Source organism: Melanotaenia boesemani, chromosome 19 (assembly GCF_017639745.1).
Source record: "Melanotaenia boesemani isolate fMelBoe1 chromosome 19, fMelBoe1.pri, whole genome shotgun sequence".
Lineage (NCBI taxonomy): Eukaryota > Metazoa > Chordata > Actinopteri > Atheriniformes > Melanotaeniidae > Melanotaenia > Melanotaenia boesemani.
The window spans coordinates 149,793-164,111 of record NC_055700.1 but is presented as its reverse complement, the minus strand read 5'-3'; the positions used below and the strand labels follow the sequence as shown (position 1 = coordinate 164,111).

The following is a 14,319-nucleotide window of genomic DNA, read 5'->3' as shown; positions in this document are numbered from 1 at the left end:
CATTGTGTAAGATCATTGTAACTTAACGTTCATTCAACAGATTTTCTTGTTATGTACAATATTATTTATAATTACACAGTTTTCATATACATCCGGTTCTATGATTAGGTAATTGATTTGACAGTTCATCCTATGCCCATTATCATCGAAGGTGTGTCTAGCTTTTAGGCTCAACCAATCACAGCTCTTGAAGTGACCTAGCAACAAGGTCAACCACACCTCCTCATAACTGGCTTGGAGTTCTCTGAAAATGTTCTGGAATCATTCCGAAGCTATGACTCCTTGTTAGGAATTGTTAGGTTAAGTGAGGAGCTCTCTGAGAGGCTTCTCAGGATCTTTAGGAATACTGGTCCTGATCTATTGACACAAACTTGAATCCAGCGTTCCTCACAGCAGACAGAATTGATAGATCCTGCTGCTAAATGTACAAATAAGACGTCTTATGACAGAGACAACATTGATATGACTGAAGTGAAAAGAGTGATGGAGAGGATTTCAGAACCATTTACAAACATCTGGAACTTATAGCTTCAAACGGATTCATTTCCAGACTAAATGAAGATAGAAGTCGGACCTCTCTACAAACCTGGGAACCCCCTAACCCGGGGAACCCTAACACCAGTTCACCACATACAGACCTGTCATTACCTGCTCAGGTCTATAGAGTTCTAGGAAATCATTCAATAACCGACTGTACAAAGTCCTGGAAAAACAAATTTCTCAGTGAAAATCAGCCTGGATTTAGATCCAACAACAGCATCAATGAAGGAAACCAGTGACCCAGCAATAAATCAGTAAACAGTGGGGATGATTGTGTATATAATTATATGTATATATATTGGTTTTTGTCTGTCTATTAATGTATATTTACTACATGTAAAAAGTTATCTAACTAACCAACTAACTAATCGTTGACCTCTGCTGGTTCAGGGATTTTCTTCAGACGTTGGTCGAGCAGCATCGTTTTTCATCTGCTTCCTTCTCCAACTCATCGAACTGATCCTCACCTGCTACTCCGATAACCGGCCGCTCCCTGACAAGCGTACCTTCATCCAGGTAACATCACACCTTCATCCAGGTCACATTAAAACCTTCATCCAGGTCACATTAAAACCTTCATCCAATTCACATCACACCTTCATCCAAGTCACATTAAAACCTTCATCCAGGTCACATTAAAACCTTCATCCAGGTCACATTAAAACCTTCATCCAGGTCACATTAAAACCTTCATCCAGATAACATCACACCTTCATCCAGGTCACATTAAAACCTTCATCCAGGTCACATTAAAACCTTCATCCAGGTCACATTAAAACCTTCATCCAGATAACATCACACCTTCATCCAGGTCACATTAAAACCTTCATCCAGGTCACGTTAAAACCTTCATCCAGGTCACATCACACCTTCATCCAGATAACATCCCACCTTCATCCAGGACGCATTAAAACCTTCATCCAGGTCACATCACACCTTCATCCAGATAACATCCCACCTTCATCCAGGACGCATTAAAACCTTCATCCAGGTCACATCACACCTTCATCCAGATAACATCCCACCTTCATCCAGGTCACATTAAAACCTTCATCCAGGTCACATCACACCTTCATCCAGATAACATCCCACCTTCATCCAGGACGCATTAAAACCTTGATCCAGGTCACATCACATCTTCATTCAGGTCACATTAAAACCTTCATCCAGGACGCATTAAAACCTTCATCCAGGTCACATTAAAACCTTCATCCAGGTCACATCACACCTTCATCCAGGTCACATTAAAACCTTGATCCAGGTCACATCACACCTTCATCCAGGTCACATTAAAACCTTGATCCAGGTCACATCACATCTTCATCCAGGTCACATTAAAACCTTCATCCAGGTCACGTCACAACTTCATCCAGGTCACATTAAAACCTTCATCCAGGACGCATTAAAACCTTGATCCAGGTCACATCACATCTTCATCCAGGTCACATTAAAACCTTCATCCAGGACGCATTAAAACCTTGATCCAGGTCACATCACACCTTCATCCAGGTCACATTAAAACCTTCATCCAGATAACATCACACCTTCATCCAGGTCACATCAAATCTTCATCCAGGTCACATTAAAACCTTCATCCAGGTCACATCACACCTTCATCCAGGTCACATTAAAACCTTCATCCAGGTCACGATAAAACCTTCATCCAGATAACATCACACCTTCATCCAGGTCACATTAAAATCTTCATCCAGATAACATCACACCTTCATCCAGGTCACATTAAAACCTTCATCCAGTTCACATCACACCTTCATCCAGGTCACATTAAAACCTTCATCCAGTTCACATCAGACCTTCATCCAGGTCACATTAAAACCTTCATCCAGGTCACATTAAAATCTTCATCCAGATAACATCACACCTTCATCCAGGTCACATTAAAACCTTCATCCAGTTCACATCACACCTTCATCCAGGTCACATTAAAACCTTCATCCAGGTCACATTAAAACCTTCATCCAGGTCACATTAAAACCTTCATCCAGGTCACATTAAAATCTTCATCCAGATAACATCACACCTTCATCCAGGTCACATTAAAACCTTCATCCAGATAACATCACACCTTCATCCAGGTCACATCAAATCTTCATCCAGGTCACATTAAAACCTTCATCCAGGTCACATTAAAACCTTCATCCAGGTCACATTAAAACCTTCATCCAGGTCACAATAAAACCTTCATCCAGGTCACATCACACCTTCATCCAGGTCACATTAAAACCTTCATCCAGGTCACGATAAAACCTTCATCCAATTCACATCACACCTTCATCCAGGTCACATTAAAACCTTCATCCAGGTCACATCACACCTTCATCCAGGTCACATTAAAACCTTCATCCAGGTCACGATAAAACCTTCATCCAATTCACATCACACCTTCATCCAGGTCACATTAAAACCTTCATCCAGGTCACATCACACCTTCATCCAGGTCACATTAAAACCTTCATCCAGGTCACGTTAAAACCTTCATCCAGGTCACATTAAAACCTTCATCCAGTTCACATCAGACCTTCATCCAGGTCACGTTAAAACCTTCATCCAGGTCACGTTAAAACCTTCATCCAGATAACATCACACCTTCATCCAGGTCACATTAAAACCTTCATCCAGGTCACATTAAAACCTTCATCCAGTTCACATTAAAACCTTCATCCAAGTCATGTTAAAACCTTCATCCAATTCACATCACACCTTCATCCAGGTCACATTAAAACCTTCATCCAGGTCACATTAAGACCTTCATCCAGGTCACATTAAAACCTTCATCCAATTCACATCACACCTTCATCCAGGTCACATTAAAACCTTCATCCAGGTCACATCACACCTTCATCCAGGTCACATTAAAACCTTCATCCAGGTCACGATAAAACCTTCATCCAATTCACATCACACCTTCATCCAGGTCACATTAAAACCTTCATCCAGGTCACATCACACCTTCATCCAGGTCACATTAAAACCTTCATCCAGGTCACGTTAAAACCTTCATCCAGGTCACATTAAAACCTTCATCCAGTTCACATCAGACCTTCATCCAGGTCACGTTAAAACCTTCATCCAGGTCACGTTAAAACCTTCATCCAGATAACATCACACCTTCATCCAGGTCACATTAAAACCTTCATCCAGGTCACATTAAAACCTTCATCCAGTTCACATTAAAACCTTCATCCAAGTCATGTTAAAACCTTCATCCAATTCACATCACACCTTCATCCAGGTCACATTAAAACCTTCATCCAGGTCACATTAAGACCTTCATCCAGGTCACATTAAAACCTTCATCCAATTCACATCAGACCTTCATCCAGGTCACATTAAAACCTTCATCCAGGTCACATTAAAACCTTCATCCAGTTCACATTAAAACCTTCATCCAATTCACATCACACCTTCATCCAGGTCACATTAAAACCTTCATCCAGGTCACATTAAAACCTTCATCCAGGTCACATTAAAACCTTCATCCAGGTCACATTAAAACCTTCATCCAGGTCACATTAAAACCTACATCCAGGTCACATTAAAACCTTCATCCAGGTCACATTAAAACCTTCATCCAGGACGCATTAAAACCTTCATCCAGGTCACATTAAAACCTTCATCCAGTTCACATTAAAACCTTCATCCAGGTCACATTAAAACCTACATCCAGGTCACATTAAAACCTTCATCCAGGTCACATTAAAACCTTCATCCAGTTCACATTAAAACCTTCATCCAGGCAACAACACATCTTCATCCAGGTCACATTAAAACCTACATCCAGGTCACATTAAAACCTTCATCCAGGTCACATTAAAACCTACATCCAGGTCACATTAAAACCTTCATCCAGGTCACATTAAAACCTTCATCCAGGACGCATTAAAACCTTCATCCAGGTCAAATTAAAACCTTCATCCAGTTCACATTAAAACCTACATCCAGGTCACATCACATCTTCATCCAGGTCACATTAAAACCTTCATCCAGTTCACATTAAAACATTCATCCAGGCAACAACACATCTTCATCCAGGTCACATTAAAACCTTCATCCAGGTCACATAAAAACCTTGATCCAGGTCACATCACACCTTCATCCAGGTCAGATAACATCTTTATCCAGGTCACACTGAAACTTTCATCCAGGTCATATAAAAACCTTGATCTAGGTCACATCACACCTTCCTCCAGGTCACATAACATCTTTATCCAGGTAACATCACACCTTCATCCAGGTAACATCACATCTTCATCCAGGTAACATCTCACCTTCATCCAGGTCACATCACACCTTCATCCAGGTAACATCACATCTTCATCCAGGTAACATCACACCTTCATCCAGGTCACATCACACCTTCATCCAGGTCATATTAAAACCTTCGTCCAGGTCACATCACACCTTCATCCAGTTCACATCACACCTTCATCCAGGTCACATCACACCTTCATCCAGGTCACATCACACCTTCTTCCAGGTAATATCAACCTTCATCCAGGTCACATTAAAACCTTCGTCCAGGTCACATTAAAACCTTCATCCAGGTCACATCACACCTTCATCCAAGTAACATCACATCTTCATCCAGGTAACATCTCACCTTCATCCAGGTCACATTAAAACCTTCGTCCAGGTCACATCACACCTTCATCCAGGTCACATCACACCTTCATCCAGGTCACATCACACCTTCTTCCAGGTAATATCAACCTTCATCCAGGTCACATTAAAACCTTCGTCCAGGTCACATTAAAACCTTCGTCCAGGTCACATTAAAACCTTCATCCAGGTCACATCACACCTTCATCCAGGTCACATCACACCTTCTTCCAGGTAATATCAACCTTCATCCAGGTCACATTAAAACCTTCGTCCAGGTCACATTAAAACCTTCATCCAGGTCATATCACACCTTCATCCAGGTCACATTACATCTTCATCCAGGTAACATCACACCTTCATCCAGGTAACATCACATCTTCATCCAGGTAACATCTCACCTTCATCCAGGTCACATCACACCTTCATCCAGGTAACATCACACCTTCATCCAGGTCACATCACACCTTCATCCAGGTCACATTAAAACCTTCATCCAGTTCACATTAAAACCTTCATCCAGGTCACATTAAAACCTACATCCAGGTCACATTAAAACCTTCATCCAGGTCACATTAAAACCTTCATCCAGTTCACATTAAAACCTTCATCCAGGCAACAACACATCTTCATCCAGGTCACATTAAAACCTTCATCCAGGACGCATTAAAACCTTCATCCAGGTCAAATTAAAACCTTCATCCAGTTCACATTAAAACCTACATCCAGGTCACATCACATCTTCATCCAGGTCACATTAAAACCTTCATCCAGTTCACATTAAAACCTTCATCCAGGCAACAACACATCTTCATCCAGGTCACATTAAAACCTTCATCCAGGTCACATAAAAACCTTGATCCAGGTCACATCACACCTTCATCCAGGTCAGATAACATCTTTATCCAGGTCACACTGAAACTTTCATCCAGGTCATATAAAAACCTTGATCTAGGTCACATCACACCTTCCTCCAGGTCACATAACATCTTTATCCAGGTAACATCACACCTTCATCCAGGTAACATCACATCTTCATCCAGGTAACATCTCACCTTCATCCAGGTCACATCACACCTTCATCCAGGTAACATCACATCTTCATCCAGGTAACATCACACCTTCATCCAGGTCACATCACACCTTCATCCAGGTCATATTAAAACCTTCGTCCAGGTCACATCACACCTTCATCCAGTTCACATCACACCTTCATCCAGGTCACATTAAAACCTTCATCCAGGTCACATCACACCTTCTTCCAGGTAATATCAACCTTCATCCAGGTCAGATTAAAACCTTCGTCCAGGTCACATTAAAACCTTCATCCAGGTCACATCACACCTTCATCCAAGTAACATCACATCTTCATCCAGGTAACATCTCACCTTCATCCAGGTCACATTAAAACCTTCGTCCAGGTCACATCACACCTTCATCCAGGTCACATCACACCTTCATCCAGGTCACATCACACCTTCTTCCAGGTAATATCAACCTTCATCCAGGTCACATTAAAACCTTCGTCCAGGTCACATTAAAACCTTCGTCCAGGTCACATTAAAACCTTCATCCAGGTCACATCACACCTTCATCCAGGTCACATCACACCTTCTTCCAGGTAATATCAACCTTCATCCAGGTCACATTAAAACCTTCGTCCAGGTCACATTAAAACCTTCATCCAGGTCATATCACACCTTCATCCAGGTCACATTACATCTTCATCCAGGTAACATCACACCTTCATCCAGGTCACATTAAAACCTTCATCCAGTTCACATTAAAACCTTCATCCAGGCAACAACACATCTTCATCCAGGTCACATTAAAACCTTCATCCAGGTCACATAAAAACCTTGATCCAGGTCACATCACACCTTCATCCAGGTCAGATAACATCTTTATCCAGGTCACATCACACCTTCATCCAGGTCACACTGAAACTTTCATCCAGGTCATATAAAAACCTTGATCTAGGTCACATCACACCTTCCTCCAGGTCACATAACATCTTTATCCAGGTAACATCACACCTTCATCCAGGTAACATCACATCTTCATCCAGGTAACATCTCACCTTCATCCAGGTCACATCACACCTTCATCCAGGTAACATCACACCTTCATCCAGGTCACATCACACCTTCATCCAGGTCATATTAAAACCTTCGTCCAGGTCACATCACACCTTCATCCAGTTCACATCACACCTTCATCCAGGTCACATCACACCTTCATCCAGGTCACATCACACCTTCTTCCAGGTAATATCAACCTTCATCCAGGTCACATTAAAACCTTCGTCCAGGTCACATTAAAACCTTCATCCAGGTCACATCACACCTTCATCCAAGTAACATCACATCTTCATCCAGGTAACATCTCACCTTCATCCAGGTCACATTAAAACCTTCGTCCAGGTCACATCACACCTTCATCCAGGTCACATCACACCTTCTTCCAGGTAATATCAACCTTCATCCAGGTCACATTAAAAACTTCGTCCAGGTCACATTAAAACCTTCGTCCAGGTCACATTAAAACCTTCATCCAGGTCACATCACACCTTCATCCAGGTCACATCACACCTTCATCCAGGTCACATCACACCTTCTTCCAGGTAATATCAACCTTCATCCAGGTCACATTAAAACCTTCGTCCAGGTCACATTAAAACCTTCATCCAGGTCATATCACACCTTCATCCAGGTCACATTACATCTTCATCCAGGTAACATCACACCTTCATCCAGGTCACATTAAAACCTTCATCCAGGTCACATCCCACCTTCATCCAGGTCACATTAAAACCTTCATCCAGGTCAGGGGTGCCCAAGTCTGGTCCTCGAGATCTACCATCCTGTAATTCTTAGATGCAACCCTTCTCCAACACACCTGAATCCAATGACTGGCTCGTTACCAGGCCTCTGCAGAGCTGAATGACATGCAGATGACATTTGATTTAAGTGTGTTGGAGAAGAGTTCCATCTAAAAGTTGCAGGATGGTAGATCTCGAGGACCGAACTTGGGCACCCCTGATCCAGGTCATATCACACCTTCATCCAGGTCACATCGCACCTTCATCCAGGTCACATTGAAACTTTCATCCAGGTCATATAAAAACCTTGATCTAGGTCACATCACACCTTCCTCCAGGTCACATAACATCTTTATCCTGGTCACATTAAAACCTTCATCCAGGTCACATCACACCTTCATCCAGGTAACATCACATCTTCATCCAGGTAACATCTCACCTTCATCCAGGTAACATCACGCCTTCATCCAGGTCACATTAAAACCTTCGTCCAGGTCACATCTCACCTTCATCCAGGTCACATCACACCTTCATCCAAGTAACATCACATCTTCATCCAGGTAACATTAAAACCTTCATCCCGGACACATTAAAACCTTCATCCAGGTCACATCACATCTTCATCCAGGTCACATAATAACCTTGATCCAGGTCACATCACACCTTCCTCCAGGTCACATTAAGACCTTCATCCCGGACACATTAAAACCTTCATCCAGGTCACATCACATCTTCATCCAGGTCACATTAAAACCTTCATCCAGTTCACATTAAAACCTTCATCCAGGTCACATTACATCTTCATCCAGGTCACATTACATCTTCATCCAGGTCACATTAAAACCTTTTCCAGGTCACATAAAAACCTTGATCCAGGTCACAATAAAACCTTCATCCAGGACGCATTAAAACCTTCATCCAGGTGACATCACATCTTCATCCAGGTCACATTAAAACCTTTTCCAGGTCACATAAAAACCTTGATCCAGGTCACATCACACCTTCATCCAGGTCATATAACATCGTTATCCAGGTCACATCACACCTTCATCCAGGTCACAATAAAACCTTCATCCAGGACGCATTAAAACCTTCATCCAGGTCACATTAAAACGTTCATTCAGGTAACATCACACCCTCATCCAGATAACATTAAAACCTTCATCCAGATAACATCACACCTTCATCCAGGTCACATTAAAAGCTTCATCCAGTTCACATCACACCTTCATCCAGGTCACATTACATCTTCATCCAGGTCACATTAAAACCTTCATCCAGGTCACATCACACCTTCATCCAGATAACATCCCACCTTCATCCAGGACGCATTAAAACCTTGATCCAGGTCACATCACATCTTCATCCAGAAAGCATTAAAACCTTCATCCAGGTCACATTAAAACCTTCATCCAGGTCACATTAAAACCTTCATCCAGATAACATCACACCTTCATCCACGTCACATCACACCTTCATCCAGGTCACATTAAAACCTTGATCCAGGTCACATCACATCTTCATCTAGGTAACATCACACCTTCTTCCAGGTCACATTAAAACCTTCATCCAGGTCACATCAAATCTTCATCCAGGTCACATTAAAACCTTCATCCAGACCTCATTAAAACCTTCATCCAGATAACATCACACCTTCATCCAGGTCACATTAAAACCTTCATCCAGGTAACATCACACCTTCATCCAGGTCACATCACACCTTCATCCAAGTAACATCACACCTTCATCCAGGTCACATCACACCTTCATCCAGGTCACATCACACCTTCATCCAGGTCACATCACAGCTTCATCCAGGTAATATCAAACCTTCATCCAGGTCACATTAAAACCTTCATCCAGGTCACATCCCACCTTCATCCAGGTCACATTAAAACCTTCGTCCAGGTCACATCCCACCTTCATCCAGGTCACATTAAAACCTTCATCCAGGTCACATCCCACCTTCATCCAGGTCACATTAAAACCTTCATCCAGGTCACATCACATCTTCATCCAGGTAACATCTCACCTTCATCCAGGTAACATCACGCCTTCATCCAGGTCACATTAAAACCTTCATCCAGGTCACATCACATCTTCATCCAGGTAACACCTCACCTTCATGCAGGTAATATCAAACCTTCATCCAGGTCACATTAAAACCTTCGTCCAGGTCACATTAAAACCTTCATCCAGGTCACATTAAAACCTTCATCCAGGTCACATTAAAACCTTCATCCACGTCACATTAAAACCTTCATCCAGGTCATATCACACCTTCATCCAGATAACATCACATCTTCATTCAGGTCACGTCACACCTTCATCCAGGTAACATCACATCTTCATCCAGGTCACATTAAAACCTTCATCCAGACCTCATTAAAACCTTCATCCAGGTCACATCACATCTTCATCCAGGTCACATCAAAACCTTCATCCAGTTCACATTAAAACCTTGATCCAGGTCACATAAAAACCTTGATCCAGGTCACATCACACCTTCATCCAGGTCAGATAACATCTTTATCCAGGTCACATCACACCTTCATCCAGGTCAGATAAGATCTTTATCCAGGTCACATCACACCTTCATCCAGGTCACACTGAAACTTTCATCCAGGTCATATAAAAACCTTGATCTAGGTCACATCACACCTTCCTCCAGGTCACATAACATCTTTATCCTGGTCACATTAAAACCTTCATCCAGGTAACATCACACCTTCATCCAGGTAACATCACATCTTCATCCAGGTCACATCACACCTTCATCCAGGTAATATCAAAACTTCATCCAGGTCACATTAAAACCTTCATCCAGGTCATATCACACCTTCATCCAGGTAACATCACATCTTCATCCAGGTAACATCTCACCTTCATCCAGGTAACATCACACCTTCATCCAGGTAACATCACATCTTCATCCAGGTCACATCACACCTTCATCCAGGTAATATCAAAACTTCATCCAGGTCACATTAAAACCTTCGTCCAGGTCACATTAAAACCTTCATCCAGGTCACATCACACCTTCATCCAGGTAACATCACATCTTCATCCAGGTAACATCTCACCTTCATCCAGGTAACATCACATCTTCATCCAGGTCACATCACACCTTCATCCAGGTAATATCAAACCTTCATCCAGGTCACATTAAAACCTTCATCCAGGTCATATCACACCTTCATCCAGGTCACATTAAAACCTTCATCCAGGTCATATCACACCTTCATCCAGGTCACATCGCACCTTCATCCAGGTCACATCACACCTTCATCCAGGTCACATCACACCTTCATCCAGGTAATATCAAAACTTCATCCAGGTCACATTAAAACCTTCGTCCAGGTCACATTAAAACCTTCATCCAGGTCATATCACACCTTCATCCAGGTCACATCACATCTTCATCCAGGTCACATTAAAACTTTCATCCAGGTCACATCACAGCTTCATCCAGGTAATAACAAACCTTCATCCAGGTAATATCACACCTTCATCCAGGTCACATTAAAACCTTCATCCAGGTCATATCACACCTTCATCCAGGTCACATTGAAACTTTTATCCAGGTCATATAAAAACCTTGATCCAGGTAACATCACATCTTCATCCAGGTAACATCTCAACTTCATCCAGGTAACAGCACGCCTTCATCCAGGTCACATTAAAACCTTCGTCCAGGTCACATCACACCTTCATCCAGGTCACATCACACCTTCATCCAAGTAACATCACACCTTCACCCAGGTCACATCCCACCTTCATCCAGGTCATATAACATCTTCATCCAGGTCACATCACACCTTCATCCAGGTCACATTAAAACCTTCATCCCGGACGCATTTAAACCTTCATCCAGGTCACATCACATCTTCATCCAGGTCACATTAAAACCTTTTCCAGGTCACATAAAAACCTTGATCCAGGTCACATTACACCTTCATCCAGGTCACGTTAAAACCTTCATCCAGGTCACATCACACCTTCATCCAGGTCATATAACATCGTTATCCAGGTCACATCACACCTTCATCCAGATAGCATCACACGGTCATCCAGGTAAAAATCAAACCTTCATCCAGGTCACATTAAAACGTTCATTCAGGTAACATCACACCTTCATCCAGGTAACATCACACCTTCATCTAGGTAACATCACACCTTCATCCAGATAACATTAAAACCTTCATCCAGATAACATCACACCTTCATCCACGTCACATCACACCTTCATCCAGGTCATATAACATCGTTATCCAGGTCACATCACACCTTCATCCAGATAGCATCACACGGTCATCCAGGTAAAAATCAAACCTTCATCCAGGTCACATTAAAACGTTCATTCAGGTAACATCACACCTTCATCCAGGTAACATCACACCTTCATCTAGGTAACATCACACCTTCATCCAGGTCACATTAAAACCTTCATCCAGATAACATCACACCTTCATCCAGGTCACATTAAAACCTTCATCCAGGTCACATTAAAACCTTCATCCAGATAACATCACACCTTCATCCAGGTCACATTAAAACCTTCATCCAGGTCACATTAAAACCTTCCTCCAGATAACATCACACCTTCATCCAGGTCACATTAAAACCTTCATCCAGTTCACATCACACCTTCATCCAGGTCACATTAAAACCTTCATCCAGTTCACATCACACCTTCATCCAGGTCACATTAAAACCTTCATCCAGTTCACATCACACCTTCATCCAGGTCACATTAAAACCTTCATCCAGTTCACATCACACCTTCATCCAGGTCACATTAAAACCTTCCTCCAGATAACATCACACCTTCATCCAGGTCACATTAAAACCTTCATCCAGTTCACATCACACCTTCATCCAGGTCACATCACACCTTCATCTAGGTAACATCACACCTTCATCTAGGTAACATCACACCTTCATCTAGGTAACATCACACCTTCATCCAGATAACATTAAAACCTTCATCCAGATAACATCACACCTTCATCCACGTCACATCACACCTTCATCCAGGTCACATTAAAACCTTCATCCAGATCACATCAAAACCTTCATCCACGTCACATCACACCTTCATCCAGGTCACATTAAAACCTTCATCCAGGTCACATTAAAACCTTCATCCAGATAACATCACACCTTCATCCACGTCACATCACACCTTCATCCAGGTCACATTAAAACCTTCATCCAGGTCACATTAAAACCTTCATCCAGTTCACATCACACCTTCATCCAGGTCACATTACATCTTCATCCAGGTCACATTAAAACCTTGATCCAGGTCACATCACATCTTCATTCAGGTCACATTAAAACCTTCATCCAGAACGCATTAAAACCTTGATCCAGGTCACATTAAAACCTTCATCCAGATAACATCACACCTTCATCCACGTCACATCACACCTTCATCCAGGTCACATCGCACCTTCATCCAGGTCACATCACACCTTCATCCAGGTAATATCAAAACTTCATCCAGGTCACATTAAAACCTTCGTCCAGGTCACATTAAAACCTTCATCCAGGTCATATCACACCTTCATCCAGGTCACATCACATCTTCATCCAGGTCACATTAAAACTTTCATCCAGGTCACATCACAGCTTCATCCAGGTAATAACAAACCTTCATCCAGGTAATATCACACCTTCATCCAGGTCACATTGAAACTTTTATCCAGGTCATATAAAAACCTTGATCCAGGTAACATCACATCTTCATCCAGGTAACATCTCAACTTCATCCAGGTAACAGCACGCCTTCATCCAGGTCACATTAAAACCTTCGTCCAGGTCACATCACACCTTCATCCAGGTCACATCACACCTTCATCCAAGTAACATCACACCTTCATCCAGGTCACATCACACCTTCATCCAGGTCACATTAAAACCTTCATCCCGGACGCATTTAAATCTTCATCCAGGTCACATCACATCTTCATCCAGGTCACATTAAAACCTTTTCCAGGTCACATAAAAACCTTGATCCAGGTCACATTACACCTTCATCCAGGTCACGTTAAAACCTTCATCCAGGTCATATAACATCGTTATCCAGGTCACATCACACCTTCATCCAGGACGCATTAAAACCTTCATCCAGATAGCATCACACGGTCATCCAGGTAAAAATCAAACCTTCATCCAGGTCACATTAAAACGTTCATTCAGGTAACATCACACCTTCATCCAGGAAACATCACACCTTCATCTAGGTAACATCACACCTTCATCCAGATAACATTAAAACCTTCATCCAGATAACATCACACCTTCATCCACGTCACATCACACCTTCATCCAGG

General features: G+C 42.3%; 1 protein-coding gene across 1 annotated transcript in view; it reads left to right on the top strand.

The window, feature by feature from the left end:
• The window catches only part of LOC121629920 (multidrug resistance-associated protein 1-like), a 155,894-nt gene that overhangs the window by 18,971 nt on the left and 122,604 nt on the right, over positions 1 to 14,319 (top strand). The window contains exon 6 of the mRNA XM_041969847.1: positions 931 to 1,056. Within this exon, the coding sequence (XP_041825781.1) occupies positions 931 to 1,056 (126 nt within the window). The remainder of the gene's footprint in view (positions 1 to 930; positions 1,057 to 14,319) is intronic.